The 20,577-nt window shown below is 40.1% G+C and overlaps 1 protein-coding gene across 1 annotated transcript in view; it reads right to left on the minus strand.

Moving 5' to 3' along the window:
* Positions 1-1,070: 1,070 nt before the first annotated feature.
* TPPP (tubulin polymerization promoting protein) overlaps positions 1,071-20,577 on the minus strand; it is a 63,186-nt gene continuing 43,679 nt past the window's right edge. The window contains exon 4 of the mRNA XM_085306837.1: positions 1,071-9,938. Within this exon, the coding sequence (XP_085162963.1) occupies positions 9,744-9,938 (195 nt within the window). The 3' untranslated portion in view covers positions 1,071-9,743. The remainder of the gene's footprint in view (positions 9,939-20,577) is intronic.

Consider the following 20,577-nt stretch of genomic DNA (forward strand, 5'->3'; position numbering starts at 1 on the left):
AAAGAAAGAAAGAAAGAAAAGTGGGGGAAGCTATAAACCAAGATCTTCTGCAAAATATTGACCTTTGGATCTTATCTTCTCATCGGGCAGAAGAATACTATCTCCCACTTCTGAATAGAAAAATTTTGATTTTCCTTCCTTTCCTTTCCCTAAAGGTCTTGCTTTATTAGCATTTTTCTGGTTTTTGTTTTTTGTTTGTTGGTTTGTTTTGGTTTTACTGCTTCAGTAACCATTATGTTCACAGATAAAAGAGGAGCTTTCTTAGGCAGTCAGGTTACATACACTGTACAGCCCACATCGGGAAAGGAAGGTTAGCTGAGGACACAACTCTTTCAGACTTTTTCGTCACAAGGCAATTTTAGAGCACTTTCTTGAGCATGGGTACAGAGAGCATTGCTTCCCCTCACTTGACAGCTGGACCAGGCACAATGCTGCTCGCTGTGAGCTGTTCTGATGGTACGCAGTAGTAGTTATAGCTGCTTGTAGTTGCTAACCCAGTACTGCCACATTTGTAACACATCACTGTGCCTGGGCTACTGTCGGATTACTCATCATCCACTACTCAAGCATTCTGGTAGGACATATCTCATGGTATCAGGAAAATAATACTCACTTTTAAATAGCACACCCTTAAAACAGAAAAATGTTCCTTGTAGCAAATGACTTTTCTTGCAAATATAAAACATTTTCAACACCATTCAGAAAATATCAAAGTAGGTCAGGCTTTTGAGACTGATGGCCAATATCTGGTTTATATCACTATGTATAAAGAAACTGTTTAACCTCTGATAGATCTCGTTTGGTGTATCACTGCACATTTTGAGAACTCTGCCATATAGTATGAAGATCACGCAGATGTTTAGCTTTACTTCTTTTTTTTAAAAATAGAAAAGGAAATGATAAAAAAGAAATCTATTCTGCTCACAGCCAGAGAACTAGTTGTCCGGAGAGTATTTTGATGTAATCTATATATATATATTAGCAATTTGCTTAATCTCTAAACTTTAAAATAATTGCTGGTAACAATATTTAATAGCAAATATCATTTACTTCAAGAAATCGAGTAACTCATGTAGTAACACATTTATTGATCATTTTACCAACTAAGGATATAGATTTATACAATCAGTCAACAGCAGTAACATACTTTATGAGAAGCTATGTTTTTAAAAATGGTGTTTACAATATGAATTTCACTACAGCTTTTCAAGCCAAGCTTGTATAGTGCTAATCAGACAACTGCTGTTCTCTATACATCAAGAATAACGTAGACGAAATAGCTTTTCCATTGTTAATGTGGTTTTAGAATTTAACAAGACAACTTTAAAAGGTTTAAAACATCCATAATATTGTCATTACTTTAACATTCACACTGATAAAGTGAAACATTTAATACTTTCTAGCATTAATAAACAGTGTAAAAATATATTGCATATATATATATATATATATATATATATAAATTTGTTTCCTTTTCCTGAAAAAACCTAGTACAAACTAGTAGTATATGATCCCCTTTCAAGTTTCTTTTATTTATTTTAAAGATTGAATAGTAGTAGTTTTAAATTAACAGAAACAAAGATACGGGAATAGGGACTCCCTGTCATGCTCCCCCATAACCTCTGCCATGGTATCCAAGCACATTAATCCCCTGGCAATGGTGGTTCCGTTTTTGCTAAAGCCAGTTAATATTTTAGCACTGACTGCAGTGGGGAAAGGATTTTGTTTAGTGCACTTTGCACTGGACAATGTCCAAACCCCTTCATCAGGTGTTTAAAAATCTTTGCTTAAAAGGTATTTAGCTATTAGAGTTAAGATTAAGGAGTGCTATGCTCAAGTTGTTCATTCACAATAATGACCAAAAAAAAAAAAAGTAAACTTGTAAGGTTAAATGATCTCATAAAGGTTTTGACCGTGTTGAAAATTTCACAGTGAACACAGTACGCTAGTACAGCTGAATGTTAATGTTTGCAATATGTCTGCAATTATAAATATTGCAGATAATTATTAGCACACAGCAGCTTCCTGGTTTTCTAGACCAAGATGAAAAACAAATCAAATAAGAACAAGAAATAGTAAGATTCACTAAAGCTCTTTATCATGCTGTACAATGCTCCAAGGAAGACTATATGTCAAGACCTGTATCACATACAATTATTTAACAGTTACATTTTTATTAGTGGTTGAGATAACCAAAGACAAAGCAATTTTGCCTCCACACTTCATGACCAGGTCCTGATGGCATGCACATACTTGGATGTGCAAACAACAGACCAAAACATCTAAGTCAAATTAGAAGAGCATGTTGGTCAGCATGGACAGATGAACAATCTAGTAAAGGAATAAAGCATAATGTGGATAAATAAATGGTTTATGACTGAAGAAAACCAACCTAGAACATTCAAAAAATGTTCTCCTATATAAATATATATTTTTCCTGCAATATTTAAATCTGTGATACTTAAAATCTTGCTAAGAATAAACTTCAATCTACTTATCCAATATTGATTATTTCTCTGATTTACAGAATGTAAAGACAAATTACTTTGTATTACAAGCATTACACAAAAAATATCTTCCCTGCTGCAGTAGTCTGCCAAAGCTGATATATGCTGAGCCCAGCACAGAGCTAAACACAAACACACTCTTTTGTTGCATCCTATAACTTGTTTTTGGCTATGACCTTGTCATTTCATGCAATACAGTGCTAGCAAAAGTAGTGTGTCAACAGGTTTTACACATGACGTTAGAAGTTAACTGCCCTTACACAAAGCCTTGGTAAAGACCGAGGCCATACTTAGCATGAGTATTACAGAAATACAGCATTCCACAACCACATTAATATAACTCTATTGAACAGAGCCCAAGCTGCATATTTCACATTATATAATTTGTTTAAAAAGCACTTGAGCAAGTACAAACATACAGAAACTCAACTGATGTAAACTGGAACTTAAAATAATGCACCACTGTGGGGATATAGATTGCAGTTCTTCCTTTCTTTTTTTTTCCCCTTCATTTTGTTAATAATCCATAACATAGCTCCTGATTAAAATGTAAAGATGGATGAAGTATATGAGCATATGTAAGGGCTATATTTTTTAATTAACTTGGACACAACTTTATTCAAGTTTGTGACCTATTCTGAAAAAAGTATAAAGTAACTGGAAAATTCTTGTAAAGGGAAAGCTGCAGGTAAGTGAGGGTTATCTTTAAGACCTTTAAAAATGCTTTGAGGAATTCAAGCTTACAACAAAACCAACTTCCTTCAAGTGCCATAAATTTTACAGTGATTCAAAAAAGAGATGTGTGAATACATTTGAAAATGAATTAACTGGTTGATAAGCTACAATGGAATGTGGTAAGTGCTTAACAATTTTCTAAGTCAGTTTAGTCAATTGGGAACTTCAATATCAATTTACAAATCTAATCTAAGAAAAAAAAAAAGTCTCTTTTGTAGTTTTGTCACTCATATTTATACTTGCCCCAGAATAGTGTGTGTATGTTTGTGTGTTTGTTCACAAAAGACAAAGGGATGGTCTTTTTATTAATCATTTCATTATTGCAAATGTCTTTCAAGGATGCAAAGTCAATATACTGCTCTTTTATTTGTTGTCAAGATTGCTCTGTTATAGCCAAAGTCTACTCAGAGCGAATGATCGGTAACTAGTTTGAATGAAACAAGGTAACCCAAACTTTTTCTGAAAACAAAAAAAACACAGTCATGTCTTTAACTTCTTTTGAAAACCACCATCAAATTATGGATTACAAGCAATACAGCTAAGGTAATATACCAAAAAACATGAAAAATATCAAGTATATTACAGTTATTTATCTCTGCAAAAACAAATTGCTTGGCTAATTAAGATTTGGAGGTTAAATCTGCTCTATCCTTCAGCATCCTGAAGCCCCATTCTTACCTAGGACATCTTTCAAAGCACTGCTTTTGAGGTTTAATGAACAAGAGTGAATGCAACTCAAGGTCTCTAACTAGTTTTAGGATTCTGAAGACTTAAAAAGAACATCCCAGTCCATTTTTTCACGCTCCTTATACTTGGTCAAGAGGGCAGTTGCGTGCACAAAATGAGTAACTGAAGGTCTAAATGCTATTTTAGGGCAAACACTTCAAACATTGGCATTCCAGATTGTGGGCATTTCACATAAGTCTGATATTTCTCATTATGCTTCAGGTATTTCATTTTATCAATAAAGGTTTATACCAGACCCAAGGCCATAGGCATTGTAGAACACAAAGACTCTCTTTCTGTTCATCCTCCATGTACCATGACTTTGTACTTACCTGACTGATGATGAACTGTGTGTGTAACTGTCAACTTGGTTCACAAAGTTCGGCAAAGAAGTAGATAAGGCCCCCAGAGGGCATAATTTTAAATGGTCTCCTGAGAGCACTCTGAGGAGCTGTTGCTTTCTCCCTGGCAGTTCTGCTTCCTCACTAGGGAGGAACTCTTCTTGCCATAACAAATATGTATTAGAATCACTGAAGGGCACAATCAGATGCTTCCCTCCAAAAAAACAGGTACAAGGTAGATGTTTGCGTAGAAACACAAAAGCTCCTTAGAGCTCTACCATCACGTTATRGAGGGATTATGGCAACATCCTAGCTGGCCAAGCTGAACAGCTCTAGCTACATCAGGACAAGCATTTGGACCTGTTCAAGGTTTGGATCAGCACTTATATGTTTTAAATATTTATCTGGATCCAAAGTGTACATACATACTTACATGCACATACACATACCTGTACACATCTTGTGTATTATATTACTTATTAACAATTAATAGAAAAGGTAAGCACACAGTATTCACACTACAAACAATATACACAAAGGTGTAGTTATTTTGGCACTCACTCAAGGCTAACAGTCATTTTAGAGGGCAGGTACTAGTAGTGCAATGCATTACTTTTTCTCCACTATGAAAATCTGAGTGGTTTGTTTCTTAACCAGTGCAGAGACCTCTTGCTCAGAGGTGCCACAGGCACATGTCCCAGAATACATGCATCACATCACTGTAAGGCAGGGTTTGGCTTTTCAACAGCTGATCTTTATCATACAGGCAGGCATGAAGAATGAAACCATCCTATAACTACAGCAAGCCTTGATAAAAGAGCACTAAGTTTTCAGCTGGGTTTGCAGAAATATACACAATGGTTTTCTCTACAGATAGTTATAGACGGCTGTGATATCTCTCACTTGCAAGTCAAACCCACAGAAATAATTTACCTTTTAGTTTCTGGGTTTTGTACAAAATTCTAGCTGCCATAAATACTCTATCAATTGACTCAACAGAGGGGAAATATGCATAACTGAATGGTTAATTCATTAAGAAAGTTTTCTGTAATGCCAAAAAGCTGCTAGAGGATTTTTTAGTTTAGGTAAGGTCAGTAAAATACATGGAAAATACATACTTTAATCCAAAATATCTTCAAAGGAGAATTTGTTTGCTGATGAAACACACAAGTTKTGACATGTGAGTTGTTTGGAAATCTTCCCTCCCTTTCCCCAAAGTAAAAGGTAAAAAAGATATTTGTATTATTGATAAGAAATCTTGTGGTTTAAAAAACAGTGGCTTGGTCTTGGCCAGACTGCCCAAAGTTCAACATTGCCTTTGTTTGTTCTTCCAAATATTTGATTAAAATTAATGACAGTTGTTCACATAGAAATGTTGAAACAATGTATTTTCTGTCTGTCTTCAGTAAGGTCATTATGATAGCTTCAATAACCATAAAAAATAGGATAATACTTTTTATTACTGATATTTCCAGGCAGATATGATTGTTGGGAAAATCTCAACAAATAACTGAAGTACAGAGAATGATTACAGGGAGTTAGTAAACAAGCACTAATAAGAAAGCCCATTTGACTTCAGCATATTTTATTTAAAATTTACATATCACTTTTTTAAAAACTGGGGTTATTCCTTTGTCTCATTCAGCATTTTTATTTTTTGTCTTCATCCTGCAAAGGCTTGATAGTCATAGATCGTGCACAAGGCTAAGCCTCTGCAGAGATGAAAGTAAGACTGGGTTTTGTTCAAGTCTTTAAGGGTTTAATTTTAAGTAAACTGTGTAATTTGAGTTTGTTCTTAAGGGTAGTTATTGCTGTCAGCTACCTGAACTATCTGATTACATTTGCCTCAGTCTGATGCATGTTCAACTGTAAGTGAAAGCAAAGACATGAGGAAAAACAGTTTTTTAAAAAAAGATGTCTCATGAAAGAGTACTGGGTAGTATAAAATGCTGAAAATCCAATTGGATGGTTAGATGAAATGAGCTTAGATGCCCAGGAAATGGATACAATCATAAACTCTTTATGGGGAGATGTCCTTACTTGGGACATGCCATTAAGGTACAGTCTAGAGCAATGGTGCATGAGAAGAGCATATCCTTTATAATGCTTCAGAAGGCAAAACTGGTCTCCTCCTGTGCATCCTCAGCTACACCCTTCTCATCATCTCTGAGGGACCAGCAGGGCTTGCTGTCCTCAGAGTACAGGAAATGGCAGACGAACAAAACAACAAAATGATGATTGCACCACTTTGTGTAGTTCTCCCATAGACCTGAAACGTTAAGTATGGCTAACATTCAAGATAATACTTAGGATTTTAACTTCACTCAGATATTAATAGGAAAGTAGGAGCTTACACTGGTGGCTGAAGCCTTAATACATGGCTGCATGTGGTGCTTTCATTTCATAGCACAAATCCTCCAAGTCAAATGTAGTAAAAAGGAAAAAATCTTTCCAAAGTACTGTCTTTCTAGCCAGAACTTTCTTTCTTCACTCTCATATCAGAATGATTTCTTTTCATGCCTCCATTTAATTGAGTTTTAAAACTTTCTAACTGAAGAAAAGAAGAAACAAGTAAGTGTGTTCCTCACAATAAAATTCTGCTATCTAAAGCAGCTTCTCGGGTCTTGATCCAGTGCTTACTGTGTTATTGAAAACCCTTTCCATCAGTCAGGTCCATTCAAAGTGCTTTGGTTCTAGCAAGGATTTCAGGTTGTCCAAATACAATCTGGCAGAACTCCAGCTAGTGCTATCAGCCTCTTTGTGTTAGCTTGGATCAGTTTCCATTCCCAGCTCCATTGCATGCCTTCTATCTTACGAGCAAGCTGGTCTCTCTCACACCCTGCACTAGCCACCTGAAAAGTAGTTAAACTTTAAAACCTTCCTCCTGTGTGTGTGTGACGCCTCCCATGTAGCAACAGAGACGCTCAGTATTTGGGTATGTCAGAAAGCCTGTCACTTGTGCACCTCGGCTTAAGTATCACCTGATGGGCCAACCAAAGCAGCTGGATAGCAACAAACAGCAAGGTGAACATGGTGTTGAAAGAGCTCTGCAGGATACAGGACTTAGCCCTTCATTTGTGTTTCACCCAAATCTTTTCAAATGCTAGTGAGCTATAAGTCAAGTCTTAAAGTCAATGGGAAGAACAGAAACATTAGCTTTGCCTTTAACTTAAGGATTTGTCAGCGATTAGAAGCTGTCTTTTTATTCATAGAAAGCAGGACCATCCTGGAGCCCTTTCCAGGTGCCCAGGCATCTGGGAAATAGCAAAAAGGAGCAGGCTCTCTATAGCCAGACAGTTCTTTTCCCTTCCACCGCCAAGCTGGAATAATTCAGCCATTCCTTGCATTACAGTGTGCTATTTTCTGCATCTGAAAGTGTGACAGGTCACCAGTGCAATACAGAAATGGATAATCTTTCCTTCCCTGGAAATTTTTCTTCAAGAACAACAGGTAACTCATGGAAAGGCTTGAAAAATCTGAAAGCTGCTCACCCTGAGCATCCTCACATATATCAAAAACCTTCCCAGGTAACCAGAGCAACCCATGGGAGAAAAACAGTCATTTAAATCCTTATAAGAACATGTGCTGAGTTTTGGCAAACTTCCCTTCCCCCTCAAAACAAAAACCAAAACAAATTATAAACAAACAAAAAATCTCCAAGTCCATGAGGAAGTCCTTGTCTTTGTTTATTATTGTTGTTTTGGTTTCAGGCTGATCTATGGGCTTGCAGGGTCATTGGAGACAAAGTTAAAAGAAAGGCTACCATTCAATGGCAGTGAAACAAAACATGAACTGTTCAAGCCTGTTCTCCATCTCTGGACACAAGYCAGATATAAGCTGCTGACCTGCACTGCACATGACAGCACACGCAGCTCACCAAACACTGATTTTGTGCACTCTAAGTGTGAGGCTGATATGGGCAGGGGGAGAGCACCAAAGTTATTAACCTTTATCCAGAGCTGACCATTAAAATCAGCGCATGAGCTTGTTTTGAAAGAAAGTAAAGCAGAACTGCTGATAGCCGTTTTTAAATACTCCAATCCTATCTTTCATAATTTTATGGAAGCAGAGTAATACATTAGGGTGCTTGTTCTGCTCTCTTAAAAACTTGGATCAGCTTTTTCTTTCCTTTTTAACTAAAAATGAGTGATTTTTATTCCTATTAGCCTGGCATTCTGCACCCCATGCAGGTCACGCTGAGCTGCCTTTACCTTAACTCTGTGGAGCTGCTTCTCCTCTTACAGCAGTGGAGAGCCATTTCCATCAATACTCTGGAGTAATTCCAATTAGTCTGGAGTCAGACAGCCTAAGTGAAAGGAGAATCAAGTCCCTTGGCTTCAGAAGAAACTTCCAGGCCATGTAGTCCAGATTTAGTTGTATAATTTTGGGGGCAAGTCACAACTAATTACATAGATATTAATTTTAAGTGTCCTTATTCCAAGGAGCCATAAACTTTCCTTACATCTACTATACGTTAAAGGGAATATGTGCCAATGTATGTGCATAAGTGTGCATAAGGACATTCTTCTAACAATAGCAATCTGACTAGCAGTGTTTAGTCATAATTAATATTTTAAAGCATTATCTTAATGCCCCCTTCATTTCAAATGTGAAGCAGTGCAAACTTGAAAACAGACTAAAAAAGGTTTTATAGACTTTCTTAGGTATGTCTTGTTCTTTGTCTCCCAAGTTAGTACATTAGCTCCACCTAATTCAGCCAGTCAGAACCATGCTCCAGTACACACAGTAACTAGCAAGAAGTATAGACAGGAGGGAAATACGGGCTGGTATTTTCCACATTTTTCTGCTGACATAAATACATTAGAACCTAAATTGTCTCAGAAGCAGCTTTTTTTTCAGTTGTTCATAAATGGTACATGAAATGTACAGGCTAGCACCTGTATATTACAACCACTTACTCCCCAATAGTACATTGTTGAATCTTCTAGGGGAGTGCCAGATCCCCTGTAAGACATTGAAAAAAACCCCAAACAGTAGTCAAATCAAACACCATAAATAACAGGATGCTCTTCAGAAAGGCTGCTATTGAAAGACCCTCTTCTCAAGAGGTTCTCTTCTACATCTTCAGGGCAACTGAACACTTAGGAATGTTTGAGATCTTCCCCTCAAATTGACAAAGTGTGGTATAACAGCTCTTGGCTTTGGGGTTTTTGCCTAAAGCGCAACAAAATGATGTCTTTTTTTTGTACTGATACGTTTATTTTTGCCAATATACCTATGAGGAATGTAATGAAGTGGCGTTGTGCTGCAAGTAGCTCAGCAGATGTTGAAATCAGTTCCAGTTCCTGACAACTTCTTGACAACATAGTCTTAGTATTCACAATAACTGAAACGTGGGATTCATCTACATCATTCTTACAAATATATTCTCTCTCCCCCTCTTTTTTTCCCTCTGTATTGTAAACCCTCAGCCTTACTTGCTTCCTTGCACTTTATGATCATATGTGCCTGCATGCTTATAGCCAGAAACATATCCCGAAGCATCCACCAGATCTTCTCGGCCTGCTTTGCCTTTTCCTTTCCCACTTGGATCAAACCTCTCTTTGTGAGAACCTGTGAATTTTGATGTATCCGTAAGGCGTGATACAGTTGGAGATGAAATGGTTTTCTATTGGAAGAAAGAAAAGACACGAAAAAAAGCACATCAGAAAATGACTACTACTAAAAATATAGGTATTTGTACATGCTACTGACAATTTAAATCATTGCTACCGATGGAGAACATGTAAATGTATAATCCGTTCCAGTAAGAAAAAACAAGAAATGCTCGTTTCTTACCATTACATACAATGACAATGATCATTATATAGCCAAGAACAAAATAGTGCAAGTTATGCCAAAAAAGTTTAGAAGAGACTTTCAGTATCAATGATTTCAGATTAATAATCAAGTTCTAACTCTCAAATATGTAAGAAACCACAGGGAACGGACATGTCCAAAACCTCTTAATTCATCCAAGCATAAAAGCTGGGCTCCACCAATACAGAACAAACAAACCAATACATCTAGAATTCCTTGCTTCAAGAGACTGCGATTTGTTCTAAAATMTAGGAGTCACGAGAGAAGTTACAAACTAGCTGGACTGAAAGTTATTTTCAGTGTTAGCAAATCAGCRGTCTGTGAAATGGCAAAGCAAAGACATCCTACAGAGTTTTACTAAGTCATATCCAACTACTCAAAATCAAAGTTTTGCTGTTAGTGAGACAAAGAAAATTTGACTACACAAACAGAATGAAAAAGATATTTCACAGAACAATATAGGAGTACATTAACTTGTATACTTGGACTGGGAGCAGTCTCTTTTATCTTTTTTTTTATTTTATATTTTAAAATCTGAAGAGAAAGGGCACTAAAGGACAAAGAAAGACACAAATAAAAGATTTTGTATTGTAGTGGAAATGGTCTTAAGATGTACAAAGATTAGTAAAATTTGGTTATCTCTCTTACATATATCACCCTAGATCAGGGTGTATTTTAGAGACAAAGGTCCGCTGTTCTCCTTGTGGTAAAGCAAATGCTTTGGGAAACTTTTCATTCATCAGAAACCTCATTTCTCCTCTACCTATCCTCATCCCAAATGAGAAATGCTCATTAACCAGATCTAACAAACATTTTCAAAATAGCACTTTGTATGAACAATTGGCTAGTAACTCTTCCATATGACAACATAGCTTGAACATGTTTTAATACAGGACATTAAAAAGTCAGAGACCTTGAAAAGATGCTTCAATCTGCACCAAAAGGAACAACATATTTGGGTTGAATTAGACCAAACCTAGTAATGAGCTATATAATCCACCACAGAAGTCATGCATCTTTCACACCATTTAAATAAAGGCTCTTCTGAAGTGATTTTTCTATCCACATACGTAACTACTTTACAAGACTCTCAGGCTGTAAGCTTCCACTCCTCTCCCTCTGAACAAGCCCAACCCATGCTATCTACAATAAGAAGTTTTGCAATTTTGCCTTCAGGCTGGGTTTTCAGAGGAAAGCAATTCAAAGGTGAGAATTCGGCTATTAGCTGGAGGAATATGACTGTTGGAGCCTTCATTTCTCAAAATAACACTGCTGAAAGACCTTTGGGAACCTTTTGCCCTGCAGTGTTATTTTCCTAGACTGAAAAACAAAAATGAAGATGATGTCTATGAAGTAGTAGTCCTTCTTAATAAAAACATGCATTTTTCTTGTCCACTTTGGCTTACAAGCACCTTACAACTAGGAAACATGTAATCACAGGAGAACTAATTTTAAAAATATACCTATTGATCAGCAATTGTTACCAGTCTAGCTAGATAAAACAAAAACACAATAAGAATGTATAAGCTGAGATGACATAAGCAGCAGAGTAAAATCCTGGCCTGGTGCCCAACCAGGAATTTATTCTGTCTGTTCTTCAGAGTAAATCAAACAGATTGTACACCAAGTCACATAATAGAACTAACAAATTATTGGGCCACCTGACATTGGTCTGACATCTCAGGAAAAAAAAACAAAAAACAAAAAACAAAAAAAAACACTCCTCCATGCAAGAGTACAAGTCACACCCCTCCACCCATCCAGGGAAACATGGCCCAGTACAACTATCCCTTTCACTCTGGGCACAGGCACTAGTAACCCCACGCTGTGTTAACTCTTAATTCTGAACTACTATTTTGTTCAGCAAACGAAAGGAAACAGGGGGCTTGTACCTGCAACAAAAATTCTGGCACAAACCAATAGCAAGAAGCTTTTATACTGTGCAGTGTTTCGTATTATACAGTGTTCATCAAGAACAACCCAGTTGCTACAGGAAGACAAGCTGTCAGGCGGCTTGATTGAAGAGCATCTTCCAACAGCCAAGGATATGCAGTTTGGACAAAGCATCTATAGCAGTGCGCACTGTAGGTGTCTCACCCAACCTGCATAAATACAGGGGTTCTCCATTTCATTTTCATTTTAAAACCTCAATAGGTCACAATGGCTTCAGAGGCATATTAGCAAAGGCTGACTATAGGCAAAGTACATACAGGATAAGTTCCTTATGCTTGATTATAACTAGACCCTCCTCTCTCAAGAAGGACATAGGATGTTTCTTACTGAAAGAATGTTCTTGACTATTAGCACAAAACTTCTATGTTCTTAACATATGTATTAAGAACATCAAGTTTCTGTAAGTGTGCAAACACTCTGCATTCTCACACACAGAGAAAAGTCTCAGGAACTCTAGTGAGCTTCCCTTTCCTTTAGCAAATTTGTTTGTAGGACAGACTACTATTCTGATAAGTTGTAATGATAAATTTAATTCAGCTGGTTTGAAAAAGAAGGGCTACGGTTCCTGCCCCTTTATTTAAAAAAGGGTGGCATGATCAGTATGAAATTGGCTTCAATATCCAAATTACAGAGAAAGTAAATAAGAATTTTGGTGAAGTAGGGATTGATAACAGAAGTACTAAGACATGTATAAATGCAGTATGAATGGAAATGCATGGGTATGAAAACATCAGCAGAAAGAACAAAACAAGGATTAATAGAGTGGCCTGTGTTGTAATGAAGGATGTTCTCAAGAACACTGTTCCCAGGACAGCATTCCCAGTTGTAAAATTGAGGAATGTATTATTTATGTCAAGACTGGAAGGCCTGCACTCTGATACCACAACACAGATGACTTACCAGCAAGAGACCCTGCATCCTAACAACAAGACTGTAGTGATAAGGTTGCAGCACATCACATGTACCTTTCCTCTTACTGTCGGTCTACCAGGAAAACAGAGAGATATTTCAAACCAACACAGGAAAGCAGAGGCTGGTCAGCAACCTAGCCTACAATTTACAGCAACTGAACCAAGAAAGATGCTAAAGCAAAGGACCAAAATGTAACAACTATTGACTCTTAAAACGTCTATCCAAAAACTAGTTTGTCAGTGTAAATCATGAAGATCCTAAGAGACTTAGTGAGGACTCAAGAGTGAGCACCCCTTGTCCTCTGTGTCTCACGTAGGTGATTCTGGCCAGACCACTTTTGCACACACATCTTGGTGCTTGGGTGTGAGACTGTGAGTGAATGAAGTCTATGAGAAAAACGGATGCACATCGGTGAAAACTGACTGACTTAGAGATTTTGTAAATAAATTTCACCTCCCCCTTCTATAAGGTCTTACACCGAGTTTTTTTATACTGATTTCCTATGGTATTTCTTAACTTGACTTTACCAGTCATTTAGCTAGAGATTTTTGCCATCCACTACTTTATCAAGGTTTCTATTTTGTAATGCTGTTACTTCCTCAGGAGTAACATGTGCTAGGACTAACCTGAAAGTGTTCTTTTACAATCAATTCTGTATCTTCTAGAGTCAAACCTGTTTCAAATGCAACAGTAATAAAGCAAATGGTTGAAATGTGATAAAATAGCCTATAGTTCAGTACCTCTTTCACATATCTTAAAAACATCACTTAGTTAGCAGACAAGTGGGAGTATGGTTGAGTTCTTTGGCATTCATATCTATTAATAGAAAGCTTTAASGTGTGTATGGGGAGTGAGGGGGAGCAACAAAGTTCCAAATAAAGGTAATTAGCAGCACAGTTGGAAAAAAAAAATCTGTTTTTCATTCTGAAAAACAGTAAAACAAAATAGAAAGCCTCAGCACAATGGACATCACAAATCCAGAGCAACAAAACCAGTAATTCCATGTCATATGCCCAGGAGGGGTCAGAATGCTTCCAGCGTCATGGGAGTCACAGGATATCGATAAACAAAAAGGCAGTAGCTGTGAGGCTGAAAAAATGAATATATGAATAGATTTTTTGAACATCAAATGAACCAGGCAAGTGCACTATCCAAAGTATCAGGATTGCGCTGTCTCCAAGATTGCCATTTCTTCCCTTTACTCAGTTATGTTCATTAACACAAGCTAGCAGCTGTAATTTACGGGTCTTTGCCTCCACCAAAAGAGCAGATCTCTACCCAAACATCTGTTCATTCACCAAGCTTGTATTTTCACAGATATTTTGCTGGATCAAGTTGCTCCTCAAAATCTCAAAGAGAAGGAACTTCAAATAATTAAATGGTTGTTCGATGTGGGACTACAAACCAAAGAGGTGGCCAGACAACCTCTGCATTGGTGGCAAGGCTCTTGTGACTCAGGAGAGGGTACGTACATCCCTCTCTTACAAACAATCCTTCTCTACACACCAAAATCTCACTAAAAAGATCAGAACAGGCCACAGTTTCTAAAAAAGCTAGGAGAGGTAAGAAGGATTTTTCTTTACGCCATCCTAATTTGCTAATTTAAAATGATAATGTATTTTTTGTTAGTGACTCAGTATTTCTTTCCTTTTTGTGTGTTCAGAGAAGGGCTGGTAAGATAGTCAGGAGCTGGGAGCACAGGGCACACAAGSAGAGGCTGAGGGAAGGGGGTCTGTTCAGCCTCAGAAGAGAAGACAAAGAGGGGAGGTAAATCTTATACCAAAAGAGAGATTATAAAGAAGAYAGAGCCAGTTCAGAAGTACGTAGCAAGAAAACCACAAACCAATGAACACAAGYGGAGACACAGGAAATTGCAGCTAGACTTAAGTGAAAAATTTCTTCACCCCTGAGGCTGGCCAGGCACAGGAGCAGGTTGCTCACAGAGATTGAGGATTCTCTATCCAAGTGGTCTTTCAAAACTTAGAACCGTAAAAGTCATGTAGCAATTCAGCTTGGCAGGAACCTTTGCCTATGAGTCTGTACTTAGGATAAACCCCTGCTCAGAGTAGGTCTCAAGGCAGGGTGCTCAGGGACCCCTCCAGGCAAGTCTTGAACACCGACAAGGACTGAGATTCCACAACCTCTCTCCACAACTTCTTCCAGTATTTGACAACCCACAGCGGGCAAAGGGTGGGGGAGAACCCACCCACCACACATAACTACAACAAATCCTTACATCCCACCTGAATTACCCATGTGCCAGCTTCAGCCTGTTGTCTCCCATACGATTGCTATGCACTTCTAACAACAGTACGGCTCCATCCTCCCTGTGTCTTCCAGGCACGTAGCTGGGGGCAGCAACAAGGTCTCCCCTTAGCCTTCTCTTCTCAGGCCTCAACAGAGCCTCTTCTCCCTGCACGTCACATGCTCCAGCCTCCGGAGCGTCCTGGTGGAGCGTCCTGAAACTTGCTCCAGTACGTCAATACCTTTCTCGCGCTGGGGAGCCCCAGACTAGACACAGCACTCAGATGTGGTCTCACAACCGCCAAAGAGAAGGCAAGGATCACACCCACAGACTTGCTGCACTGGCCTTCCTTGCTGCAAGGGCACCCTGCTAACTTCCTGTCCTCCGCAATCCCCATGTCCTTTGGGGCAGAGCTGCTTCCGAGACAGTCAGACACCAGCCTACAGGGTTATCCCACACCAGTTCCAAGACTCTACAGTTTCTTTGGCTGAACTTCACGAGCCTCCTGTCAGCCCCTTGCTCCAGCCTGTATAGCTCCCTCTGAAGAGCAGCCACCGTCCTCCAGGCCATTCCCCTGAAAGTCTGTAAACCTGCCGAGAGAGCACGCCACCCCTTCCTCCTGGTCATTAACGAAGACATTYGGTTRYGCTGGTCCYGGTATTGATCCCCAAGAGACATGCCTACTTACTGGCTGCCAGCTGGAYGCTGAACCACTGATCACAACTCCAGGCACAGCAGTCCAGCTCATTTACCACCCATCTTAGCACCTACTTAGGCAGCCTAAATCTCACCCATTTGGCAACAAGGAGACTATGGGAGACTGGCTCCAAGGCCTTGCTAAAGACAAGGTATACTCACTACTTCCACTGCCTACTCCTTGCCCACAGGGCCAGTCTCTTCATCGGAGAAAGTCACAAAGTCACTCAGGCATGGCTTGCCCTTGCTAAATCCATCCTGGCTGCTCCAAACCACCCTCTCGTCCTTCACGTGTTCAGAAACAGCTTCCAAGATGATTCGCTTCACAGCCCTCCCAGTGACCGAGGTTACGCTGACTGGCCTGAAGCCTCCCTCTTTGCCCTTCTTGAAGATGAAGGTGATGCTTGCCTTCTTCCAGGCATCAGCCATTTTTCCTYCAATTGCCGTGAGCTTTGGAAGACGCTATTGGCCAGCTCCTTCACCACTCTTGGACGCACCCCCTCTGGTCCCGTGGGCTTGTGTACGTCTAAACGGCTTAAGTGATCCCTAACTCTGTCTTCTCCTGCTTTACTCATGGAACAGACTCTGCCAACGGGCTCACGGACTTGGGAGCCCTTGAAGACAAGCTCTGCTAGGAACAAAAGAGGCAAAAAAGGCATGGAGTATCTCAGCCTTTTCCATGTCCCTTCTCACTAGGTCCCCTGCCTCACTGACCAAAGGGACCACACACTCYATGGCCTTCCTCTTGCTACCAAGATATTTGCAGAATCCGTCCTTGTTCTTCTTCACCTCAAGACTTGCTAGTCTCAGCTCCAGCTGAACACTGGCTTGCCTAGCTCTGCTCCTTTCAGGCATGGGCAATGTTCCTCCCATGTAGCCTCTCCCTGCTCCCACTTTCTGGCTACTTTCTTTCTGCACTGGAGCTCAGTCAGAACATCCATGTGCATTCAGCCTGGCCTGCTGCCATGCTTGCTCAACTTTCTGCACATTGCAATAGACCATTCTTGTGCTCTAAGGACACCCTCTTGGAAGATCAACCAGCTCTCCTGGGCTCCTTTGCCCTCCAGGGCAGTTTCCCAGAGGATCCTGCCAAGCAGGACCCTGATCGAGTCACACTCTGCTCTTCTCAGCTCCAGGGTTGTCATTCTGCTGTTTGCCTTGCTCACTCCTCTCAGGATCTTAAACTCCAAAGTCTCCTGGTTGCTCTCAGTCTTTAACTCATATTTTACCAGTTCTTCCTTTTGTTTATGAATAGCATATCCAACTGAGCATCTCGTTCAGGTCAATTCAACCACCATCTTCATCACAAAATTGTCTTCTGGATTGTCTACTCCCAGCCACTCTGTCCAGCAGATTTTGGGATGGTTAAAGTCACCCATGAGTACCAAGGACTGGGATTGTGAGGTTTTGTCCAGCTGCTGCRTACCAGGTCTGTATTAGGTACCTGCTACAACATGACCTGTGCTGATCTCTCCAATGCTCCTTAGCTACAAGCTCTCTACTGGTTCATCACCCGCCCCAAGGCAAAGCTCCATGCATTCAAGCTATGCCTTTGCATAAAGTGCAACCCCTCTACATTGCCTTCCCACCCTGCCTTTCCTGGAGAGCCTGAATTTGACCACTGCAACACTTCAGCCAGGAGAGCTATCCCACCACATCTCTATATCCCAATGAGGTCACAGTTCGGCAATGTGCACTCTTCTATTCCCCCCTGCTTGTTCCCCATAATATGTGGATTTGTGTACAAGCATTTGAGATATGTCCCAAGTTGTTCTGCATTTACAGAGGAAGGGTGAGATCCTCTACTCTCAAGCTATTACTCACACACACATCTGCTCTGCCTCTTTTACCCTCTGTTCTCTTTGAGTTACCGTAGTCTTCCATCTTCCATCCCCAATTTAACCCTCTTCACTAGGTTAGCAGCCCAAGTTTGCAGCACTTTGTTAGATGTATCCCATCCCTGCTCAGCAGCTCCTCAAAGTGGGTCCCATGATTATAGAAGCCAAATCCCTGCCTGCCAGACAAACCACACAGACAGGTGTTGACCTGCTGGATGTCTATTTCTACTAAAGCCTTTTCTCCTCACTGGAAAGATTGAGGAGACATGGCCTGGGCCTTCATGCCTTCACCCTCACCACAGAGCTTTGTAGTCACTCCAGGTTACCTCTGGAGCAGTTGTTGGTACTGCTGATAACCACAAGAAAGAGCAGCAAGGGGCCCATGTTAGAGGGCTGGACAAACCTTGTCAGTATGTCTGCAATATCCCAGATCCTGCCACTTGGCAAGCAACAAACCTTTTGAGACATCAGGTCAGGTCAGAAGATAGGTGTCTCCATCCTCTGCAGGAGGGAGTCTCCAGGAACTACCATTTGCCTTTTCCCCTTTTTGTGGGCACCAGGTTCAGGCTCAGCTGGCTCTGGTGAATACCCTGACAGTTCCTGTTTGTCCTTACTAGTACTCACAGATTCTGAACTTGTAGGTCTGCAAGTAGAACAGATCTCCAACTACTTCCAGTTGCCAGAAGTTACAAGCTTCCAACCTTTTCTATCTTGACAGTATCCCTTTGCTATGGTCTCCAGCTGTCACTCCTTCCTTCCCTTATGTTGCTTGAGCTTTCCAAAAATATCATGTCAGTTTCATCTTCACCTTTCCTGATGGTGTGCAGCCTGCTAGCCTCTTCCAACTTTACCTGGTACTTCAGCACYTTGACCAGAGAACATCTCCCATAGAAGATGTCACTGTTGCCCCCAGCTCCAGAGGTAGTAGGTGCTCTCCACAGCACAAGATCTGGACAGAGTGGGATCCCTCCTCTGGAGTCGAGGTCTGGGTCGAGGTTTCTGATGTGCCAAGGGTGTTGGCATCAGTCTTTGAAGCAGGAGGTTGAATGAGATAATCCCAGGTCCCTTCCAAGCTAAATTATTCTACAATTCRGTGTCAAGAATCCTGTTGCGTATACACTGACATTCAAACGGTTTCATTTTAAGAAACAGCAAATGTCCAAAGTGAATATCTTTCCACAGGAGGTGCATGGTACACAGCTGCAACATCCAGTATTTGGTACAGGGAAAGAAAGAACCTCAGTCCTGCAGCTCCTTTATGTTGGAGGGAGGGCAACTAAAAGGGCTGAGACCAAGTTTAGATGTCTGATTGCAGTCTTTAAACAGGAGGAGATGACTGCCAAAGAAACATGACTTGCACTGTATATTCTACAGCCAGATCATTCCCACATGAATTCATAAAGCTATGGCTTAATTAACCCCCATTCCTTGCATGTTGTTTTTCTTTCTGTGTGCCCAAGGTAACCATACACCTTCCATTGCAGATAAGAAATGAGCTCAAAATTTCACTCAGTTTCAATGTCTGGCTGTTGAGCCTTCTCAATCACTTCAAATACAAGCAGTGCTTTTTGTAATTCCACAAAATTCTGAAGAAGAAGAAGAAAAAAGAGAAAGATAAAATCTTTTATCACAACATACTCTGTAGTCTTCACTGTCTGATGTCAAAGACTTTCAGACTAGCCTGTTGAAGCAGTGGTTTCCCCAAGCAGTTATTCAACACAGACATATCCCAACAGAGTCCAGCCAAGACCACACATAAGAAGATAAGGCACAAGAACCTCCATATATTGCTGAAGTCTACCTATCCACAAGTCTCACTGCATGATGTTCTCCACTCCCATCCAGACATACTAGTGTGTCAGTAGTCACAGTACAACCTTCTAGCTGAAACCTGACCCACACATACATAGCCTACAGGAGAGCTATACAAAGCAGGCATGGAGCAGCTATCCTCAATGACTGAATTATCCTAGAACAGCTTAAGCGTCATGTAACTACATAACCATGTAGAATTGTCCATATTAAAATTTTCAGATCATAGGCTTCCCAAAGCAAACAAATTATTAGAATACTTTTTGTAAGACAGATCTATGAGTATGCATATACATTTCATATCTGCATTACTGAGTTGCAGGTTTTTAAATTTTTATTTCTGTTTTTTACTTTAATGTCTGTAATATCTGAGTGATGAGGTCATTTTTATCATCCAAGAACTAAAACAGCATGATAAACCCAACATATGTATACATATATTTTTCCCTGCACTTCAGCCTGCAGTCTGAGTGCATTTAAGCCCAGCTTCCTGCCCCTTTCCCAGACAGAAGGCAGGAGGGAATAGTGACTTGCATCACTTTTTCACATTTAAGAACTCCCTCCATTTTTTGAAACTTCATTTCATCTCCACCTCTCCTCAGGACTGCTCCTGCAATTGAGCTTGAGATTCACTGCAGACTACAGGTGTACTCCTCCTGCCTTCCTCTTCCCCTGCTGCTGGTGCACGGGTATAGATTCTCAGTGCTGCCATAACACTAGTCTGTATTTGCAAAGCTCTCTCAGCACCTTGTCATCCACCTAGAAAGAGGCTATGCCTCTCTTAGTAGCCACTGATCAATCATTTCAGTACCTGACTGCTGAAATACCACAAAGGAATGGGGTCTTGAGTCAGGCCAATATGATATGCACAAATCAAAGGGAGAATCCTTGGATGGATGAACAAGTTATTCCAAAAAAAAAAAAAAAAAAAAGAAAAAAACCCCACAAACTCCATATCAAAACTACCACTTGTTCCAAATGGAAGCACAGAG

This window comes from Rhea americana, unplaced genomic scaffold (genome assembly GCF_003343005.1).
Source record: "Rhea americana isolate MKP2758 unplaced genomic scaffold, rheAme1 scaffold_248, whole genome shotgun sequence".
In the NCBI taxonomy this organism is placed as follows: Eukaryota; Metazoa; Chordata; class Aves; order Rheiformes; family Rheidae; genus Rhea; species Rhea americana.